Source organism: Scaptodrosophila lebanonensis, unplaced genomic scaffold (assembly GCF_003285725.1).
Source record: "Scaptodrosophila lebanonensis strain 11010-0011.00,11010-0021.00 unplaced genomic scaffold, SlebRS2 tig00000072-arrow-pilon, whole genome shotgun sequence".
NCBI classification, from domain to species: Eukaryota; Metazoa; Arthropoda; class Insecta; order Diptera; family Drosophilidae; genus Scaptodrosophila; species Scaptodrosophila lebanonensis.
Window position 1 is genome coordinate 4,139,171 of NW_022060558.1, and position 18,279 is coordinate 4,157,449.

The 18,279-nt window shown below is 40.7% G+C and overlaps 4 protein-coding genes across 5 annotated transcripts; 2 read left to right on the plus strand and 2 right to left on the minus strand.

The window, feature by feature from the left end:
• The first annotated feature begins 3,462 nt into the window (after positions 1–3,462).
• Positions 3,463–6,491, plus strand: LOC115625072 (helix-loop-helix protein 13). The gene is made up of 6 exons (XM_030519960.1): positions 3,463–3,588; positions 3,703–3,884; positions 3,953–4,163; positions 4,317–4,384; positions 5,980–6,129; positions 6,191–6,491. The coding sequence occupies exons 1-6, from the start codon at positions 3,542–3,544 to the stop codon at positions 6,316–6,318; spliced, it is 786 nt and encodes a 261-aa protein (XP_030375820.1). The 5' UTR covers positions 3,463–3,541; the 3' UTR covers positions 6,319–6,491.
• On the minus strand, positions 6,421–9,249 carry LOC115625070 (growth hormone-regulated TBC protein 1). Of its 2 annotated transcripts, none has more exons than XM_030519958.1 (5): positions 8,937–9,249; positions 8,702–8,870; positions 7,499–8,127; positions 7,330–7,442; positions 6,421–7,272 (listed from the first exon to the last, which is right to left on the minus strand). In XM_030519958.1, the coding sequence occupies exons 2-5, from the start codon at positions 8,719–8,721 to the stop codon at positions 7,054–7,056; spliced, it is 981 nt and encodes a 326-aa protein (XP_030375818.1). In that variant the 5' UTR covers positions 8,722–8,870; positions 8,937–9,249; the 3' UTR covers positions 6,421–7,053. The 2 variants fall into 2 exon arrangements, with proteins under 2 accessions (XP_030375818.1, XP_030375817.1); XM_030519957.1 differs by having other exon boundaries at positions 8,702–8,873.
• A 23-nt stretch (positions 9,250–9,272) lies between these two features.
• On the plus strand, positions 9,273–10,320 carry LOC115625071 (MICOS complex subunit Mic26). The gene is made up of 3 exons (XM_030519959.1): positions 9,273–9,361; positions 9,441–9,653; positions 9,705–10,320. The coding sequence occupies exons 2-3, from the start codon at positions 9,490–9,492 to the stop codon at positions 10,240–10,242; spliced, it is 702 nt and encodes a 233-aa protein (XP_030375819.1). The 5' UTR covers positions 9,273–9,361; positions 9,441–9,489; the 3' UTR covers positions 10,243–10,320.
• A 1,473-nt stretch (positions 10,321–11,793) lies between these two features.
• Positions 11,794–17,912, minus strand: LOC115625451 (serine proteinase stubble; the record flags this gene model as incomplete). The annotated part of the gene is made up of 9 exons (XM_030520499.1): positions 11,794–12,042; positions 12,107–12,256; positions 12,328–12,625; positions 12,703–12,892; positions 13,834–13,962; positions 14,224–14,311; positions 15,002–15,258; positions 15,519–15,727; positions 17,431–17,912. Coding segments are annotated over 9 exons (1,938 nt in total), but the record flags the coding sequence as incomplete, so codon positions are not given.
• Positions 17,913–18,279: the final 367 nt, after the last annotated feature.

An 18,279-nucleotide genomic window follows, 5' to 3' on the forward strand; every position in this document is an offset into this window, starting at 1 on the left:
CGATACCCTGACCCTGGCACGTGGTCTGCTGGGTATGTCGCACCAGTCCACCGCAACCAATTTTGCACCTGGATACACTTCTCCGAGTGCTGCAATGGATTTCTTGTAGGCCTCGGCTGACCGCTTGTCATGACAAGCGATGGCCTTGACCCTGCCTTGATGCCATCCTGCATCGTCGCATATAGGTGGTGGTCCTCCACTCGTTGCCAGGTCCGTCAGAAACCGACCTTGCAGCTCGTTTTCGACTCTTGCCCATCGGTGTCTCGGGATAAGACCATCTTTGCTGCCCTTGTCAAGGACACCAATGAGGATCTTATCCTTCGCCACTTCTGCGAAGGTTCGATGCAGAGGCTGCGGAGGTCGTGTTCTTTTCGCTGGTTGTGGCGGCGTATCTTCTGCCGACCTCTGCCTTTTCGGGGCATTTTTGTTTCTTCTTACCGGAGCTGGCTTGAAATCCGGTAAGATTTTCTTCGCCCATTCCACCATCCTTTGACCGTCTGGTGACATCTCGGGGGCGGAGTGGTTTTTTCGCAGAATGACTGCTGCGCGTCTCTTGTCTTGAAACGACGTTTTTGTTTTAGGTGGTAGCATTGCCGAAGTTTCTGGCTCTGCAGAGTTACCAGCCTCCTCCAATTCTACTGCTGGCTTGGCAGCTTGGCTTAGCTGCTTCGCCTTCGAAGTGGAGGGGGTCTGATGCTCCCCAGATTCTGAGACAACCGATTGGCTTGTCGGATTGTCTCCACCTGCACTGGCAGCAATGGGATGGGAGCTGCTAGGAGTTCCCATCCTGGCGACAGTCAAATCTATGACCATCTGGTTAGAGGGATTTGAGGTCCCGTCCGGCTTATGGCGAGTTCCGGTCTCATTGTTTTGTTTTGTTAATTTGTTTTGTTTTTTAATGCTTGGTTTCATATTGGTCCCACGAGTAGTCGGGAAGGGTTGGGTCACCCGTGGCATAGCCCGAGTACCACGGGAAGCCTGATTTAAACTGGAGGTCGGCAGGTATCCAGAGTTCGCATAGTAGAGACTGAGCACCCCCTCAGCCACGCATCCATCGGCCTAAGCTGTTCCGCTTTGGATCTGGGAAAATTTTATAGAGTTTTCAGCTCTCGCCCAACCACCATTAGTCAGCACCACAAGGCAGAGACATGACCGTGCCAAGGGCCTGCTTCCAGCCGCCCTCGCGAGGAGAGTATGGTCGCACTTCCCATGGTGTATCACAATTACGGCGCGTACAACCTGGCATGGTGGTTACACGTGATCCCCTTGTGATACCCATTGGCTGACGGCCTCCAAGGAGGTATAATAGATCTAAAATATTTTTTTTTAAATTAATTTTAAATTTAATCGTTAATTTTTGCCAATTTTCTTAATTACTTTAATTTCTATAATTATAGTGCACATACAGCCATACATAAGTACAGAGTATTTCAAAGTCGAGATACTCGACTTTAGCTTCTCTACTTGTTTTAATTTGCATAAGTTAATAACAATATTAAATTAAATTGTAAAATATTTTTATATTCGTTTTTTGGGGGAGTGGTTGCAGCATAATTAATAGGTGGACCCTATTAATGGCGACTTTTCATGTGCATTTCTTGAATTAAATTTGGTTTTAAAAGGAAGAGGATGAGCAGAGATTTCAGCCGATGACATCCTATTTAAAACTACTTGTAGTCTCGAAATTATTTTAAAAAAATTATTGTATCTTGTTAGCTTATATTTGGAAAGCTAGCACATTTTTCGATCTATATCTGTTATATTTTGTTCTTTGGTGATAGTTCCACCGCAGCTGTGTCTAATTAGTTATCGCCCACAAATTACTCACCAATCACAAGAAACCGGGTGCGCTAATTGAATCAATGAATTAAGTATTTTAATAGAACTAAGCAACATCTTGTCGTTAAGATCTAATATTTCTTATACTATATATAGAAAAGAAATAGATCGCTTTTGTTTATTTATAGGAAATAAAAACCGAAGCTGTATCAAGCATCCATATGAAAGACATTGCCTACATTTATATTCTTTATTATGAGCAATTTATTTTGGCCTTCAAATTATGATAAATGCCGAACCACTGACTTCCTTTTTAGTTAGGTTGAAAAATACAAAAAAAATTGCAATTTATTTCGTTTACAATTTCTGGTTCAATGGATATTTATTATGACATTATGACAATGTATTAAATGTGTTCCACAACATTTTACAGATATAAGGACATGTATGCTCTCACTGGATAAGTATATAGGTAAGGACTCCTCATACGAAATACTTGTATGTATAGAGTTTTTCATTATTATCGTACAGCCAAAACAACGTAATACTTATTATGTATTTTGTACACGTTGTGTTATATTAAAACTTTAAACAATAATTTCTTTATAATACAGATATAAGTTCTTAGGGCAACTAAAAATTATTATATTATATTTAAACTTTAACCAAAACGAATATTTTTACCATAAAGTACTAGTAAAGTAAAGTACCATAATAATAAAGATAAGGCTACTAAAAATTATTGGATTTAGATAGAAGAATTACAAAAAATTCATATGGAAATAGCATCATTTCTGCTTTTTTATTATTTTTTGGGATTGACACTTTTGACAGCAACAAAAATTACAGACTGGTGTAAACAATTAGCAATTCTTTGAATTGAATATGGGGGAAGATGGCAAAACAAACCTTTGGACGCATATTATTGCTTATGGTTTTTAGGAACATATTGCCCACGCTAAAATAATCGGAAAAAAATTGTCGCCACCATATGAAGATCAGATTACTAACAGTTTGCGCATTTATTTAAATCGTTACGTTTACCGACGCATAGGCAGTAGCTTGTCTGCAGCAGTCTGGCCTCCCACCGCAGAAGTTCCTTCTCCGGGAAGGACAAACAAATATGGCGGTCGCCTGCTGTGTAAAATATATTGGCAAAATGTCAAATGCAGGTGAACCAAGAGAGACGCGCAAAAATCTCTTTGGCTATGCTGATTTTTGAGTGCCCTTCAGTCATATTTTATGGAGATATATGGAGGGATTTTATTATACATATAGGCCTTTGCCTTCACTGATGGATGTTTGTTCTAATTTTTTGTGGAATGACTGACCTGTAGTCTGATGTTTAACAATTAAATAAAAATATTTGGAATACAAATGACAGGCCTGTTAGGAAACCAATGCTGCTCCAGATTTCCTCATGGAATCAACAGACTCAACAAATATTTTGCAACATATACTTCTAAAAGTCACCCTGCTTGCAGGCATACCATACACACATACTTGGCAAGCTCCGCCCCGAAAATTCAAAGGCAGAACGAATAGTAGTTGCAAGGACTCTTAGGGGTTGAAAGGCACGTGCCATCGCATTTCCAATTGGAACAGTTTTGCTATAAAAGGAAATGAAATCCCAGGAGACGAGCTCATTAGGCATTTAAACTTATGTGGGTCTAGGTGTACTTGTATATCGAGACTTTTTGTTTGTTGCAGAGAAACTCAATTCGCAGTTAAATTAAAAGAAGTAATTTAGTGATTTATTAAAATGTCGCGAAATCAATTGCCGGATTCATCTTCCTCGCCACCCATAAGGTACGCAAAAGTGCATTATCATCCGGGAAATTCAAAAGTGCATTTTGTGCTATAACCGTCGGCAAACCACAGCCTTCAAAAAATATTGTAATTTAACCCTCACTTGTTTCGCAGTCACATGCCCTTTCACAACTTCGACGATGACCTAATCAATGACTTGCCCTCCTGCATTTATGCGGGCCAACATCCAAGCAGTGGCGGCACCGGTGGCGGTTCTCCAGCTGGAGGCAGTGGTCTACGGCTCAGTTCAAATAATTTGAGACACATACAGCAGCATTATCTTCAGCACAGTGGCGGTGAGTGAGTTTTGCTTCCGGATAATCGATTTTCTAACTCGAATTTCTTGGCTTTCCGACTCGGGCAGAAAACTTACTGGACTCCTCGACCAGCTCGCTGCTGAATTCCAGCAGCACCACGCCCATGATGTGCAACAGCCCGACCACCAATAGCAGTGGTGCGGGGACTGGCCCAACCTTGAGTGCGGCCAGCTATACTACGGTGAATGCCCCAAGCGCTTCGACCTATAAAATGCAGCGCCAACAAGCCAATGTGCGTGAACGGAAACGCATCCAGAGGTCCGCACCAACTGGGTACACTAAATGGTCTTTTCCATTTTACTCATACTATACTTACTTCAATATTCCTTGAAATTCGACATATTACACGCCAGCGACTTCCATCTAATGTGCTTTCCCTTTATCCAATTACCCTTTCATTGCATAGTACAGCAGCATAAATTCTGCCTTCGATGAGCTTCGCGTCCACGTACCTACCTTCCCATACGAGAAACGTCTGAGTGAGTATTCCATTTCACTTCAAATTATAAGTCAAACGATCATCTACTTCTTCGTTCATTGTACGATCTTCCCGAGTACTACCAAACATAGGCAAATAGCACAAATACCACTGCTTAACAGTCGGCACAGTTTAAACTTTATTGCTCTGAAACTTTTCGAGATCTTTGTGTTCTCATTCGGATTAAAAATTAAAAACAACCATTTAACACCTAAACTAATTGTTTACCTTTAAAAATCTTTTTTTTTATTTTTCTTTATTTTTTATTTCGTATTGAATTTATGTCGTAATTTCATTTTAGCGCAGAAAGTTATTTTAAAGAATTTCTTAAGTATTAGCGACCTGCATTACATTTATACTTCAAAACGCTCGAGATTTGAGTTTTATAAGAACCTGTCTCTATAAATATTTTGGAAACCCCAATCTTTTAACAGTTCTGGCTATGAACTCTGTGCGAATAAATATATACCTACTTCTCAATTACATCAAACCGCGAAAATGTTGGGATTTACGAATTGCTCTATTATAAAAGAATTTCTTATTCGGTGGGTGGTTTTATATGTAAAATGATTGCAAGTTTAGCAAAGTTGGGCTGTAAGGTATGAATATCGGTATGAATATACCACAGTTTATACATCTCCGCTTGGCATAATCGGCATCTGGAGGATATGTAGCTTCCCAGTATTTGACTTGCGGTTAAAGGGTAGGTAAACATTGAGAGAATCGCTACGTCTAAAACCTTAATATACATAGAACGGGTTCAGGAAATTGGTTCGGCCTAAAATTGCTTTCTTTAAATTAATGGGGCATTATCTGCCTAGGGCTTATGGGAACCTGGATACCAACATTGGTAAATTAGTAAATCTTGTACTTGCTGAAATTCTTGCGCACAGATCGACGGGGATGACCATATCGTCATATTGTCATCCTGATCATGATCATACTTATATACTCATTGGTGTTACATACTAAACTAGTATGATCTTTCACTGGAATAAAGCGATTCCAAATCTTCTTGCTCTCCATTGAGCAGAGAACAAAACCTTTCACCCTTTGGGAAAAGGGTATAAAATGGTTTATTTGTGCACAATTTATGTTATCTTACGGCGTTGAAACTATTTTATTTCATTTACGCAGGTGGGGTTCAATATCCGCCTATCTGTTTATAGGGATATAAGATATTAAGATTTCCCGATCATTGAACCGATCATCTTTAGCCATAAGCCCTCCGTGTTTTGTTATCTTACATTTTGGCATTTGATGTAAACGGTCTCTGTGCTCAAACATACATATTTTATACTCGTAAATCCTTTTTAGTTGTGATAGACCGTCAAAAAGTCTTAGGCCAGCTGCTACCAGAAACTACTTATTTTTGTTCGTATGCCCTTTTTATTTTCAAATCAAAAGTAGTTTTTACGCTACACAACTGTTCGCATATTTCCTATCAATTTTAAATGTATACAAATAGTATAACGGATAAACGGTGACCACTTTTTAATGGCAGGCTTTTATTGTTAAGTGATATTTGTTCCTACATACGTGGTTGTTCTGGTTCCATAGGGAGTTTACAAATTTTGCGATATTTTTTGTTTGCAGGTAAAATCGACACTTTGCGTCTGGCCATTGCTTATATATCTCTATTGCGGGAGGTTCTGGAAACGGAATATGAATACGATCCTTTGACCTATGTGGAAAAGTGTTTGCGGGGTGAAATCAAAGCAGATCGCGCTACTTGGAATACGAGTGGTACGTTTAGAATGCGTTTCGAATAAATTTAGCAGAATAAAGAGCAAACACTTTATTTTAGATCTAACTGCGCGTCTCTCCTGGATTAATTGGGAGAATCTGGGTGTGCATCCTGGTCGTCGCACATTGCTCACTTCACTGGCTCTGTCATCGGAGCCCATGTGTGGAGCCCACTGTGGCATGCCATAGGCAAATGCCAAGTGAGGCGGTAATATTCGCAACTAGAGCAGCGTTATATTATTTATGTCTTCCTATATATTTAAATAAAATACATACATTATAACCGTAAAGTACACTTTGAATAAATTCATGTATTTAAGAAGCGTTTCTCAGTACAAAATAAAACAAAATTATGAAGCTTAGTTTGGTCTTGCTCAACACCCTACTTTTCGTAAACCGCAATACCTAGTTATAGAGCATTGGCAATGATTCATATGAATCATTTAATTACATAATAACTTAGACAACTATATAACAATTGAAGTACAACTTACGAATGCAATTGTTTTGTGTATGGTCTTTAAATTGCTTACGTACACACATACCGAGTGGTAAATAAATACAAATAAATAATTTGTGATAAAATAGAAATGACCGAGTTAATGCCCTACAAGTCTTAAGCATAGCTACATATATTCGTATATATGCCTACGTACACACATTTATATTGACACTAATTTTGGCTAGAGCTACTAATACATTCAGACACATTTACTTTAAAATAGTTCACTTTTCGATGGATTTCGCTTTGGTATTTCTCTATAACATTGATGTAGCATGCTCTGATCTACAATGGAATGAAGCAATGTGCATGCTTGCATACAAAAATGTTACATTTATGTATTATTGAAGACGAATTTACGCTACATTCCTAATAATTGATTTCTTCAATTGCTGTTCAGTTGTGAATTTGGATATTGTTGCTTATATATTGTCCGCATTACACACCTTCCGCAAGTTTTCAAGTTCGCTACGTTTCAAACGCAATGCAAACATAGTTTTTATAAAGCTGTGACAATCCGTCACAATACTATCCTGGGTCATTGAATCTCGAAATAGAGGAGCCAGAGCGCCTATATCCTGGCAACTGAGTATTACATCTTTATGTGAAACAAACATCGCCAGAGCAGCGCGGAAAACAATCTATGGAAATTTAAATTGGAGTTAGGTCAAGGCCTATAACATTATTGTAAGACTTACCTTATAGCCCTCAGCAAAGACACAATCCCATATGCGAAAAACGGTTTCTACAGGCAGTACCTCAGCAAAAATGCAAATAAACCACTTGGTAGCAATGACTGGATAAGGCAGTCCTAAAAATTAGGCACATTTAGTAAAGTTTTACGAATTCTGTCACTCTCAAACTTACCCAAAGCCTCCACGTGCCGATTAAGATCCGGATACCGCCGAATAATTAGCTCCTTAAACACGGCTAAATCCCGTAATAGATTGGCCATATTCTTTGTGTGATATTGTGGAAGGATTTTCTCTACGATATGCTTTAATAGCCAAAAAGATTTCTCCTCGTCATTGGTCACAATAAGCAGCAAGCCTGCGATATAGTTTAGCCCCTGACAGTATCCCACATCCTGGTTATGATGGGCATACGCAAGTAAAACATTGTTGAGCCGTTTTGTATCGAACTTAATATTGTCAGGAAAAGTACGAGGTAGATCGATTAATATAGAATCACTAATTTCCTTGTTAAAATGTTCGATTTTCAGTAAACTAGTATAGAGACCAGGTGAACTCTTTTGTTGAGCCGCCGCACCAGACGTTTCCATCCATACTGCGGCGCGATAGGAAAGTGGTACGCCTTTGCGTATGTAACGCTTTAGTACAGATCTATCGACATTACTGAGATCTCCTTTTTTTTCCAGTAATTTTTTCCATTTGGTTTCTCGTCCTGCAAGGACTTTCAAATAGGTGGAAAAGAATTTTGAATAATTCTCATAATCAAAATTAGCACCGCGTTTGAAGCCATAAGGATCGATATCGCTGCGGAAATATAAGAGAGAAATTATGGAAAAGAAATACTAAAATACAGATTGAGCTATGCAATAATAAAGTTCGAGCTTTAAAATACGGCACCAATATAATGAGATAAATGCAATTGATTACCAATTAAAAACTGTTGAAAGTCAGAATTAAATTCTGACAGACGCAAATGCCTGTGACAAATGCTTTAATGTTTATTAAAATAATCACGTTAGCAATTTCGTGGTCAGAGCTGGTATACGTCACAAGCTAAAGAATGATGATTTCACAGTAAATAGTCATCAATCATTTGGCTTTTAAGAAATAAACTAAAACATTTGACATTTTACTCAAAATAACACATTTCAATTGAAAGCTCAGCTTTCGACGGTTCAATCGAAAATAGTTACGAGAACGTTAAAAACCGCTCAACAAGCGAGGTCCGCACAATATACACATTTTTATTTATGTATGTACATATAGTACACACATGCATACGCAGATTAGTATATACATACATATGTATGTACATGCCTACTGCGGTGGTCAACTTAAAATAATATTACTTGTCATAATGGGCTACCACTCGACTCACCTAATAGTTGACTTTTCCATATGAATTAATGACTAGGTATTTTGCAATGATATCGGTTTTTTTGATTTTATATTCCAACTACTTCCACATACACAGCAGACCATTTAGTTGTGGTAACTTAGAGACAATCATGACGCAATTGTTTGTTGGCGCAAACTCTTAACGTCCGCTGCTGGCGAAATTGTAATATACTTTGTGTTACTTGTGTGAATTTGTTTACAAGTGACCTTTTTACCTGTTCGGCGTTCGTCCTTGAGATCAAAATATTATGTGTATATGCCCCACTGTACTATAGGGCGGCAATGATAACATTTATGTACGAGTGTTGGTGGGATTATGAATGCAAGTGTGTCCAAAAAGCGAAAATTTTGCTTTGTGATGCTCTTTAGCACTTTATGACACTGTGTTTGCAAATGTTGTGTTGTTCGGTAGGCCTTAAGGCGGATTAAAATTAAATTAGTTTGTTTCGTTAAACGGGCGTCAGTTTTGATGCCATGGTGTGCACTTTTGTTTTGGCGTTGCCAAACGTCATTTTCACGCATGTACACATAAATTCGCCATATGCACATACGTACACAGACGATGTGGCAATAATGTGTTGGGCCGACGTGTGAATGGCAAACAGCTGTTACATGACACATTACGCAATGATTCTCTAAGGTAACAACAAATCGGTAGAGGGAATAAAATTAACAAAATTTTGGGTTTTTATTGACATATCGACTTTCGGTTATTACAGACGCCAGTACACATCTAACGACGCTCGAACTACACAGCCACTTAACAAAATGCTGCCCACTGCGACGAGGACGATGGCATTCACATTTGCAGCCGCCGCTGTCAAAAAAACGAGCGATTCGAAACCGAACCCGGCCCAAAATGCTGAGCAAGACAATTCGCTCGTCTGCAAGCCAAGTGAGTTGCCCATCTACGGCTCGCTGCGGAAGAAACCGTAAGTATGCACAATTGTGCATCTTATCGGACTGACAATAATATTCCATAGTTCCGCACCCTGTCATAAGGAAGTAAAGGACTCTACTCTTCATCATAACGTGGAGGAAGGCGTGCGCTATGTACGTAAGGAGCTTCAGTCCGGCTACAATGTCGTTGCCGATCAGGCCGGTGTTATCACCGACTACTTGGAAACGGCCAAGCTGCACACACAGCGATCCATTGACTACCTGAATGAGCCTCAGAATTCGTTGCATCGCAGTGGGGCCATTGTCATGGGTGGACTAGCGGGCTTTATCTTCGCCGCCCGTGGTGGTTTCATCAAGAAGGTTGTGTACACAGGTATTGGCGCCGGCGCGGTAGCATCGCTGTGCTACCCGCGTCAAGCAGAGGAAAATTGTCGCGTCGTGCTCTACGAGGGCCGCAAAATATTTGCTGTTGCTTACAACTTTATTAAAGGCGTTAAGCCTGGCGAAGAAGTGCCCATTGAGCCCCTAAAGAAATTCCCGACCTCTTTGGAAGATTTAAAGTATTTGGCCCTAGACTTGGTGGATGAAGCTAAAGATACACTATTTCCCAAAAAGAAGTAATCACTAATTGAAGAACTAAGCGCTTCAGTTTTAAGTTTATTTGTGCGAGTGCTTAAATATACTTATTATATTTCCTGATTTCTGCACGGTTTCCTATTTTATTCTGGCCCTTTTTTATTCCGGGTAATATTAAAGTCGCCATGTCGCAAAAGTGAAATCAACCTAAAATGCAATGAGAGTTTAAATTATGCAGTTTATGTTTTAATTAGCAGATTTATTCCGTATCTTTTTTATATTCAATGTATTATGCGGAGTTTTAACAGGCTCTGACTACTCCCACATTTTTAAAGTGCCAAGCGGATCCACGTAATGTATACATATATGTATACTTCATTGATAACCAGATCTAATGACGTTATCTTAAATGTATAAATTGTCTGTCATGACGCAATCGATTTTCAAGTTGATCTAACCATAGGAGTCTGATATTAAGATTTAGAATTTGCTTTAAGGATTAGTATTAAAAATTATATGCAGATCTTTCTTTAGATTTAATGAAGGCAGAGTTTTACTGTACCTCGGTAAAGTAGAAAGTACCAGTAGCTTAGGAAAAGAATGTACTCTATCTAAGAACATATCTACATCCAAACATATGCATATTTCTTGAAATAAATATGTATTTCTTATATATAGAATGCAAGTGGGGCGCATTTCAGTTATCTGACATTCTGAATTATAAAATTGTTGTCGTGCTCTATTAAAAACTTTATGGGTTCCTTATTGAGCATTCTAGCCCTTTCCGATTTTCTCTGCACACACAATAAAACAAGTACAGGGTATCCCGCAATCTTCGAGTCCAGCACAAGTCTCACCACTTGATGTTATCTCATTTATGTTTGGCTAATTGCGAGAATCTTGTAGATAGCTTGGCTTTCAATCAAATCGTATTTGGTATTTTGATATATTGATTAATTGCCGTTGTGTCAAACGTCAAAACGTGTTGATGAAAAGTGAAATTTTTCGCGCTGGGAACAAACTTGGCCCCTGGGGTCTGCCATAAAAGGCCAGTTAGAAAGTTTCGCCAATTCATTCCACGACCAATTCAATACGCACTTCATCGGAAGACTTGAGTTCAAGTTCAAGCGCTGAAGAGTCATTCAAAGAATGGTCATTCATCAGGTTACGAGTACCAATAAATCATAGTGACCGCCTTATCTGTTCGACCAAGAATTTATTAGAATTTGTGGCTTAATTTTTTCTATTTTATTTTGGGCTTTTCTTTATAAATAATTTTGTTCTTTGGGCAAGATACAACATATTGTTTATATGCAATTTTTTATAAATTATGCTTTAAAATAATTATTTAAAAAATTAAAGTACCAACAACAGGACGTGAAAATGACTTTTTCCGGCAGATGCTAAACATAGCACATGCACACACATGTATATATATAGTATATACATACCTATGTATTGTATATAGTAATTATTGTGAGATGTTGGAAACATTCGCTAGACTAACTTAATATTGACTGTCGAACTTACATACATACTCGTACATGTGTCAATGCAATTTTGAATTGGAGCTAACTAGCTTAACGATCTTAACGATTCTGCTGATGCACTTTTATAATATAAATCACATAAACTTATTGTTACAAATACAGCTAACAGTTAAAACAATAACAAGTGTTGAGTTGAGCATCCCATCCAACTATCCATCCATCATCTGACATGCTCCAAAATCCAGGGAACGAATTTCGATATGCGCGTACAAACGCCGGGCAAGTTCGCCTCGGCACAACCAATTCCCCAGGAAATAATCCCAGCTAAAAAGAAGCGACCATCTGAGGACTTTGCCTAAATAGGGGATATGACAAAAGCTAATTAGTGGCAACTAGACAAGAGTATGACTGCAACTCACCTGCAGGGGACCGCCTGAGTCGCCCTGACAGGAATCGTGGCCACCAGTTTCAAAGCCAGCACAGAGAAATATGTCGGGAATGAATTCCTGGCGGCCAGCGCGCAGAAACATTGACTTGCAGTTGTCATTGCTGACGATAGGCACTGATACCTGTGGGGAAGGCAATACCATATGTGTTTAATGGCCAATCGCATAATGGATGGAACTGGTTTTTAATTTACCTCCTGCAGTACTGACGGCAGTGTACCACCCTCGCTTAAGCGTCCCCAGCCGGTAACCGTGGCATTCATGCCAATGAGGAGACTGTCAGTTTCGGGCAAGCAGATCGGACTAACGTGCGGCGCAAACTCCAAGGGCTGCTCCAGCTTAACCAGGGCCAAATCGTATTCATAGGTGAAGAAGTTGTACTTAGGATGCACCACCTTCTTGGCCACACTGCGTTCGATGTAGGGCAACTGCTCCTGAACATGCGAAAAATCGTATTCACCCACACGTATGCGTATCTGAGAGATGAGTAGGCTGCAAAGGAATCGGAGACAGAGGGGAGAAGACATTGAGCACGCCTTGTAGGCTACTTGTCGGCGCGGTCCACTCACTCGTCCACACAGTGCCCTGCCGTCGCTATCCAGTTTTCATTTATCAAAGCGCCACCGCAACGATGTGTGCTGGAGAAGCCGAAGAACGATGTGCGTCGCACAGACACTTGCCAGGGCCAACGACCGAAGGCCGCACTCTTGCCGCCCACAATGCGCGTCTCAGGGCGTGCCAGCATCGGCATGCCGCATTCTGTAAGACAAAATACGCTGTAGTCGACTACGGGATAATCTACTTATAAGACTGTGCTCCGACAGGCAAATAATTTGGTACAATTTCTTTATTATTCTTATCTACTTATTACAGCAGGGCTTTTCGCACATAACTTTTCAACGGCTTTTTCTAGAATAAAACGAGTCTGTGCACAAATTATTTGTCTGTCGGATCGTTGTCAAACTACTTTTGAGAATACCTTTCAAGCTGCACGAGTCTTAGAGTTTAAATACAAATAGGAACTTCTTTATAGCAACCTAATTATAGATTTTCTACAAATTCCAGAAAAAGAAAGATGCGCTGCACTAGAGCTGAGTTTTTTTTTTTTTCTTCAATATTTTAACGAATCTGAATGTGTTCAGTTTAAATGCGTAACTATCCATTATGCTTTAATTTTATAATTGTTAAATAGATATGCAATATAAGAACGTTTTTATATGTTTCCATTTGTGGGGCCACATCTAGTTAATACCAATTTTTCACGAGATCTTTCGTTGGTGGAAACAATAAACTACCAATCTGAAAACGGATGTAAATTTCTCCATTACCGATCACCTGAAAAATATTATTAGTATCTTCATTCTGTACAAGTTAGCCTGATCAATTGATCAATTTGAATCTTCCAATGCTAACGTATCGTAATTATGTAAGATTCTAATGCTGATGCATAGATATTCCAGATCTTTATAACTCCACTCCTTAAAAACTAAACATAGTGGTTAACTAATTGTGATTGAATTGTTTTTGTTTTGGGAATATCTATCACTTATCCTATAGTTCACATGCCTGTGGATAGATACTTCCTCTATTCATTTAATGGGCATAGGGTATCAAAAATTGGAATGTCAAATGTAGGGGGCGTAGGCGTGGGGCGTGGGGCGTTGGGCGTGTTGCTGCTTGGAAGGCGTTGCTCAACTTACCGCTGCGCGCAGCCGATATGGTCTTGACGCTAGCGTTGCCCAGCGGAGCGTCCAGCACAACATGTGTGGAGTCCGTTATTTCATTCGTCTCGATGGCTGCCGTGGCTACCGCGGCCGCCGCTGCCGCCGCTACCGTGGCCTGTTGGATGGGCCGGCGCGTGGGTTGGGTGGTTGAGGAAGTGGCTGTGGCTGTAGCTGTGGCTATTGATGCGGCCGTGCTAGGTCTGTTGGAGCCACTGCTACTGGGCCACGGTTGATGGTGCAATGTGGTAGGTGGCTTTGCTGTGGTTGTCGTGCTCGTCGTCGCTTTCGTTGTCGTCGTTCTCGTTGTCGTTGTTGTTGTTGTTGTTCTTGGTGGTCCAGCGGGCTGGTGATAGGGCCGCAATGTGCTGCTTGGCTTTGCGATTGTGGTCGTGGTCGTGGGCCTTCTTGTGCTTGTGGGTTTCGTAGATGTGGCTAATGATGTCGCCGGCGACAGCTACAAGAGGGATACAGGGATAGAGAGCAAAAATGGTAAACGCTCGAAATATTTTACATGCAAAGAATCAATTTTTCATTCCTCCGCACAGAGCACTCAACACACCCAAGACGTTGACTTGACTTGGACCCGACTTGACTCAACTTGGCCGTTGCTGTGGTCGCCAGGCAAATCTCTTACATCAGCATCGGGCCTGTGTAAACAATAAAATGTCCCCCAAGGCTGTTTATGCGGCGGCCTGCCATTATGCCCAGGCCTATGTTTGTAGGTGTGTGTGTATGTATGTTCGGTCCCCAGCTAAAGGAGTAAATGACCTCAAAGCGACTTGTTTGTTTCGCTTTCGACATCAATGCATCACACACACGTCGACGGACATTATGCGCGGACTAGGGATGGACACGTGACCTAATTATTGGTAGCGTGAGGCGAAGTATTGAAAAGCGAAGATTTCGAAAATCTCTTGAGTAAAATACAACTTTTCAGATAACCAACCCGCTTAGGGCAGATCAGACCACTATAATTTTACTTTCATTAGCACTTAATTTTGAAGAATTCCCAGTGCAATTGGATCAGTTGATCTCTATTTTTTTAAGGAGTAACTAAATCAGACATTTTCACGTCGTCTTGCTCACGACTCACGACGCCCTGCTTTAGCCCAGACACATAGCACGCGCTTATTTACATACATACCTGTGGCTTGGTGGGCTTCGTCTGCGTCAACAGAACTGACGTCTGCGTCGATGCCGCCGCGCTGGGCCGCTCGTACAAGATCGGCTTCTTTGTGGGCTTCGCAGGCTTGGAGGGCCGCGCTGGCAAGTTGACGACGCCAGGCCTATTCCAACCGGTGGGTCGAGGCTTGGTTATAAAGCTCGGCTCTGTTGGCATGTGCCAGTGATGCTGCTGTTGTTGTTGCAGCTGCTGCTGCGTTGACGTATGCCAAATGCTATCTGTGTATTTTTGTGTTAGTATGTTTAATGTTCCTAATTACATTATCAGCTACGGCTGCCACTTTCAAAATGATCCTGCCCTACTCTATGGAAAAATGTGGCTACTCTTAACAAGTCTTTACAAGTATAGTTGTTTTGTATGTTAACGGGTGCATTTTTTTTATTACTTTTGGGCATCATAGAGCATCCCACAAATCTAATAAACTGAACTAGTTGGACCCAAATAAAAGCGACAGCCTCAACACCAACCCACTACTTACTCGAGGACGCAGTGGGCATGCTGGCCGCGCTTTGCAGATCACCCGCTACCATAGTATTAGCCGCTGAAGTCGAAGTCCAGTGCGCGGTGGAACTGCTCGATGTGGGCTTGGTGTGCTGAGGACGCGACAACGATCCCTGATGATGCGGACCCGATGGACGTATTACCAGAGTTCCTGCACCATGTGGCCGCTCAATGGTGGTCATGCCGCTAAGGAGAATAAAGGAGATGAAAAGTTGAATTCCCTCGGATCTTGATCAAGGATTATCTTCTTTTTTATACTTATTAATTCAAGGACATTTTTATACTCTGTACATGAAATGTACAAGAGTATATTAGGTTTGCGGGAGCTGAAAAATGTAACAGGCAGAAGGAGGCGTGGCAGACCCCACAAAGTATATATATTCTTGATCAGCATGACGAGACGAGTCGATCTAGCCCTGTCTGTCTGTCTGTCCGTCTGTCCGTCCGTATGAACACCTGGATCTCAGAGACTATAAGAGATAGAGACACCAAATTTTGCACAAAGATGCGTTATGTGTGTATTCTATACGAGTTTGTTTTATTTTTTTGATTTTCCCCCCCACTTCCCCCCTATGGGGGTTTTCCCGATTTTCCATTCGTATAATCGCCTATATCTCGGAGACTATAAGACCTAGGAACACCAAATTTTAGTCCCAGATGCCTTATGTGAATACGCAGAAAATGTATATTTTGGAATTCCCCTCCCTCCCCCCTCTACCCCGCAAATCGTAACTCCCGTAATTCTTGGAATTTCGAACTAAAATTTTGGAAATACCCCCAGTTGGTTATTATGTGTCCGTATGCCAAATTTCATTATGATAGACCGATTTAACAAGAAGTTATAGCCATAAATATATTTGCTGATGCAGCGCTGCTGCAGCGCTGCTCAAGCGCTGCCCGCGGCTGTTGTTGATGTTGCTGTTTGGTTGACTGCGAAAATGCTTACACAGACACGAATAGATGCGCATAGGCATACATACACTCACACAGACGCAATTGCTATGTAAATGTGCAATTATACACCCTTTACGTGAGTTCGAATACCGAGAGAGGTAAAATCGATCAAATTTTTTTTTTATTTTCTTAATTTTTTTATTTTCTATAATTATTGTACACATATGTACAGAGTATTTCAAAGTCGGGACACCCGACTTTAGCTTTTTTACTTGTTAATAATAAGTATGTAAGACCTTTCCAATTAAGTGGTTTAGTTAACTATTTACATGTCAATTTAGTATTGTTGACACGGATAGGATCAATAGGATCTGAATTAATTTTTTTTTTTTGGTTTTTTGTATATCTTTAATTAAGAACTGTTCTAGGTTGGGCAATCATTAAATATAAAGTCATTTTTAATAATATGTAAGACCTATCCAATTAAGTATGCGCCCTGTGGTTTAGTTAACTATTTACATGTCAATTTAGTATTGTTGGCACAAATTGGATCAATAGGATCTGAGTAAATATTTGATTTTTTTTTGTGTAAATCTTTAATCTTTATTTAAAATTTAATCATGCTTCTCTCATGGTGGTCACGGCGTATTTGGAACCGAGGGCCTACTCAAGGAACGAAATCATATTGTGGGATTCTTGCCAGCTTGTTGAGCTACGCTAGTCCCCAATTTTCTACACATGATAATAACAATATACACGTACATAATATATATCTCGAATATAGCAATACTTTGGGTTCTTTAAATATATACATAAATAAAGTAATACTTTGACATAAATGTTAGAAACTGTTTATATGCACATTTTCTTTATTAAACCTTCAAAAGGTCCGATGATTTAATCGGAGATACCCTGCACTATCAAGAACAGGCGGGCATATGGGCTTGCTTAATCGACTTGATAAAACTTAAATTTTTGTAAAATGTATAGCTTACCTTATGGCTGGCTTATACGGCTGTGGAGGTGGCCGTAAATTCAACGGCCTTGTGGGTCTCGTGTATGCGAACATGGTCTGTGGCAGCACGATATTGTCCGTGTAGTTGTGCGTGCAACACGATCCAAACATGAACGAGTCCACACACATGCCCACGTGCCGGCCCTCAGATTTGATGCACTCCCACACAAACATGCAGGTGCCCTCGATGCGGCCAAAGGAGCAGGGCTTGGGGCTGATTTTAAAGTTTTGGCTGCGTTGCAATAGCTGTTGGCGTTGCAGATCCGCAACACTGCCACTGGCCACTGGAGGCGTATAGTAGCCATCGATACGATGCGGACTTCGAAAATAACTGCTCGGCAGGGGCGAGGAGGGCTCTTCGTCCAGCAGGAAATTGTCGGGAGACTTGGCCAGCGATGAGGCGACGGCTGAGGCAAGACAATTGACTAAAATTAAGGCTACTAATACTTCTACTTTTTGGTTTAGGCTGCTTCCGCTGCTGCCACTGATGTTGCTGTTGCGCCACACTGACCACACTGGCTTCACTGGACGCCCTGATATCGTTGTTATTGTTGATGCTGATGCTGGTGCTGTTGCTGTTGCTATCGTCTTTCTCGTCGATGTTGTTGCTCTGCTGCAGCAGCACTTTTGTGTCCGCCACATCATCATCTGCGTCGTTTCTGGGGCGCCGCTGCAAAAGTAACCACAGTTAGATGTTTTGCAGCAATTGTTGTTGTTGTTGTTGCTGCTGCTGTAGAACTTATGGCGTACCCCAACCCATACCCAAACCCCCTCCCTCTCTACCAGTAGTCGCCACACTAATTAAGCGCACTTGTTGCAAGAGACGTCG

Coding starts and splice junctions, on each gene's coding strand:
- LOC115625072 (XM_030519960.1), top strand. CDS start 3,542: ATGTCGCGAAATCAATTGCCGGATTCATCTTCCTCGCCACCCATAAG. Junction 4,164..4,316: donor GAACGGAAACGCATCCAGAG/GTCCGCACCAAC, acceptor TGCATAGTACAG/CAGCATAAATTCTGCCTTCG. Junction 4,385..5,979: donor CCCATACGAGAAACGTCTGA/GTGAGTATTCCA, acceptor TTTTGTTTGCAG/GTAAAATCGACACTTTGCGT.
- LOC115625070 (XM_030519958.1), bottom strand. CDS start 8,721: ATGGAAAAGTCAACTATTAG. Junction 7,443..7,498: donor TCGGCACGTGGAGGCTTTGG/GTAAGTTTGAGA, acceptor CCTAATTTTTAG/GACTGCCTTATCCAGTCATT. Junction 7,273..7,329: donor TCTTTGCTGAGGGCTATAAG/GTAAGTCTTACA, acceptor AAATTTCCATAG/ATTGTTTTCCGCGCTGCTCT.
- LOC115625071 (XM_030519959.1), top strand. CDS start 9,490: ATGCTGCCCACTGCGACGAGGACGATGGCATTCACATTTGCAGCCGCC. Junction 9,654..9,704: donor GGCTCGCTGCGGAAGAAACC/GTAAGTATGCAC, acceptor AATATTCCATAG/TTCCGCACCCTGTCATAAGG.